We start from the raw sequence: 2,596 nt of genomic DNA on the forward strand, positions 1-2,596 counted from the left end.
AGAAACCCTGTCTCGAAAAACCAAAAAAAAAAAAAAAAAAAAAGAATTCACTGGGTAGGACCGAGGACAAGAACAGCTTTGAGTTCACAACTGTAGAGTTAAATGGTAGGAACCAGGGGTAGGCTATAAGAATGGCTACTGTGCATGCGTGATACCTTCCTAGGAGAGGAGAGCGGGGAGGAAGAGAAAAGGGAGGAGGGACCTGCCGTAGAAAGGCTACTAAACAGAAAAGTCCAAACAAGATTCTGACATCTCACTATTTCTATTCACTTTTCATTTTGAGATCAATAATTTTAAAATAAAAAACTGACACTATGCCTTTTAAAGACTAAAGTAACAAATGATAGTTGGTTGCAACAAGACTCACCTCTCCAATCTTAACCGGAGTTCCCACCAGGGGGGGAATGCAGGGAAGGGGACATCGGTCCCGACATTCTGGATGAGACACCAAACGACAGTCTCGACACTTCAGAGACAGCTTGCCAAACTTGATTCGCTTTCCACATGGAACACAAGATTCAGGCTTAATAACCTGAAGATAAAAAAGGGCAGAAGCATAGAATAATATGAATTACAGTTATTGTCAACCACATGCATCAAGAGCACAGTGTGAAACATTTTAGGCCCATCACAGATGCTAATATAATTCCCACAACAACAACAACACAACTGTAAAATAGGTCTTGTTTTCTTCATTTTAATAATAGCGGTGCTCTGGTAAACATGGTGGCACATGCTTTAATTCAAGTACCTAGGAGACAAAGGCAACTAGATCTCTGTGAGCTTAAAACCAACCAGGGCTACAAAATGAAGCCCTGTCTCAAAAAAAAAAAAAAAAAAAAGAAGAGGAGGAGGAGGAAAAGAAAGAAGGAGGAAGATGAAGAGAAGAAGAAGAAAAAGACAAAAAGACCAACTGCCAATCCCCCCTCAGGGGTGGATCCTTCTGAGCCCCTCCCTCACCCACGCTGCAGAAGCGGGAGAGTGGCTGTTCTCTGGAGGCTGCTGGGAAGCTTCTCATGCTCCAGTGCATGAATCCTCACACCTATGCATACACAGCAGCACTAATGAGACTCAATTAATTATTAAAAAATAAAAAGAGGACATGATACTGAGTGGGGCATGTTGAGAAGTTTTAGAGGGCCGGAGAACGGGGTCTCCACACACTACATGAATGTCTGAAATTCTCAAAGACTAGAGCTTGTCATACGGAGTAAGTGCTGACACAATCTAGAAAAGCTGAAAGTCACACACTCCTCAGCAATATAAAACCCAGGAACCACCTGAGGGAAAGTCTGGGAGAGCCTCAGAAGGTAAGCATGGTCACAATACGGCCCAGCAGCCACCTCTAGAGACGCATATCCAGCAGGAACAAAAACGTCACGAGACATTTGTGCACATACGTAGCAGATGAAGATGGAGAACCCTAAAGCTCTGTCCACTGATGGATGGATATGCGGCATGTGCTTTCCATATAGGGGATCATCATTCACCAAATAAAGAGAAACAAAACAGACAGACTACAGAAGGGGTGACTGACTGAGAGGCCAGACACAAAGGCACACATACTATATATGCCTTGTCTATAGGAAATGTCTTACAATAGACAGCCCACAGAGACACCAGTGGTATCTATGGTGGCAGCCGATGGCTACTGGATGTTGGTGTGGCATAGGACGGTGGGGGAAATTCTATTAGGTTGAGGATTTCACTTTTGGGTGGTAAAAATGGTCTAAAATTGCTAATGTTGACAGATACCCAATTATATGACTACACTGAATGTCAGCAGATTGTACATTTAAATGGATGAGCAAAGCCAGGCAACGGTGGTCACACCTATAATTCCAGCATGGAAGAGGCCATTGGAGCTAGAAGGACAACTCAGAGACTAAGAGCATGTACTATCTTGCAAAGGACACAATTTGATTCCCAGCACCCATATTGGGCAGCTCACAATTGCCTATAGTTCCCACTCCAAATGATCTGACACCTACATTAAGATCAGCAATATCGGGCTGGTGAGATGGCTCAGCGGGTAAAAGCACCCGACTGCTCTTCCAAAGGTTCAGAGTTCAAATCCCAGCAACAACATGGTGGCTCACAACCATCCTTAATGAGATCTGACTCCCTCTTCTGGGGTGTCTGAGGACAGCTACAGTGTGTAATAAATACAGTGTATATAAATACAGTGTATAATAAATAAATAAATTTTTAGAAAAAAAAATCAGCAATATCATGCAAGGTAATTTTAGCCATAGCATGTGCACGTCCCCACTCAGCAAGGGACATGGAAAATAGTCATTATTTGAATAAAATTAGCATATGTGACTGTACATAAAATCAGCTCAATGAAGTCAGGTGTAGATGTGTACCCTTTTAATCTCAGCACTCAGGAGGCAGAGGTAGGTAAATCTCAAGTTCAAGGCCAGCCTGGTATAGATGGAATTCCAATAGCATTAGGGCTATACAGGGAAACCCTGTCTTGAAAAAAAAAAACAAAAACAAAAACAAAAAACAAGCTAAACAAAAAGAAACAATGCAGAAAAGAAAAAAAAAAGAAACAATGCCCCCAGTCCCCTAAATAAAAACATAAACAGGA

At 42.1% G+C, this 2,596-nt stretch overlaps 1 protein-coding gene across 3 annotated transcripts in view; it reads right to left on the reverse strand.

Annotated features, from left to right (window-relative positions):
- Racgap1 (Rac GTPase activating protein 1) overlaps positions 1 to 2,596 on the reverse strand; it is a 31,487-nt gene that overhangs the window by 6,977 nt on the left and 21,914 nt on the right. For all 3 annotated transcript variants that reach the window (XM_021217351.1, XM_021217350.1, XM_029548216.1), the window contains one exon: positions 368 to 532. In XM_021217351.1, coding sequence (XP_021073010.1) covers positions 368 to 532 — 165 coding nt within the window. The remainder of the gene's footprint in view (positions 1 to 367; positions 533 to 2,596) is intronic.

The sequence above is a fragment of the Mus pahari genome, chromosome 17 (assembly GCF_900095145.1).
Source record: "Mus pahari chromosome 17, PAHARI_EIJ_v1.1, whole genome shotgun sequence".
NCBI lineage: Eukaryota > Metazoa > Chordata > Mammalia > Rodentia > Muridae > Mus > Mus pahari.